The sequence below is a fragment of the Gavialis gangeticus genome, unplaced genomic scaffold, assembly GCF_001723915.1.
Source record: "Gavialis gangeticus isolate Ggan-Ray unplaced genomic scaffold, GavGan_comp1, whole genome shotgun sequence".
NCBI classification, from domain to species: domain Eukaryota; kingdom Metazoa; phylum Chordata; order Crocodylia; family Gavialidae; genus Gavialis; species Gavialis gangeticus.
Window position 1 is genome coordinate 29431262 of NW_017728996.1, and position 434 is coordinate 29431695.

Sequence of the window (434 nt, forward strand, 5' to 3'; positions counted from 1 at the left end):
CCCCACAACCCTTCCACTGCTTACTTTCCCATCACAGCTGTGGCTCTGGCTGCCAGGGACCTTTCCCTGACCCTGACCCTGACCCTGGCCCTAGCTCTGGCTCTGGCTCCAGCTCTGGAGCTGGGACTAGGGCTGCCACCACCACAACCGCTTTTCATGACCAGGCAGGGGCTGGAGGTCACGTCTGCTCCATGCTTTTAGATGGAGATGGGGTTGTGATGGGGTAGGGGGGAAGCAGCATGGAGGAGAGGCAATAGGGCAGGGGCAGGTACAAGGGAACATAGACTCTGGGGAGCAGGTAGTGCGGGGGACAGGTGCCAGGGGATGCAGGCATCATGGAGGGGGCAGGCACCAAGGGTGCAGACATGGGAGGGCACAAGTGGTGGGGGGCAGTTGGCAGAGAGGCAGGTGGCAGGGAGATGCAGGCACCACAT

The 434-nt window shown here is 62.0% G+C and overlaps 1 protein-coding gene across 1 annotated transcript in view; it reads right to left on the minus strand.

Moving 5' to 3' along the window:
* ONECUT1 (one cut homeobox 1) overlaps window positions 1–434 on the minus strand; it is a 42480-nt gene that overhangs the window by 11065 nt on the left and 30981 nt on the right. The window contains exon 2 of the mRNA XM_019503856.1: window positions 162–171. Coding sequence (XP_019359401.1) covers window positions 162–171 — 10 coding nt within the window. The remainder of the gene's footprint in view (window positions 1–161; window positions 172–434) is intronic.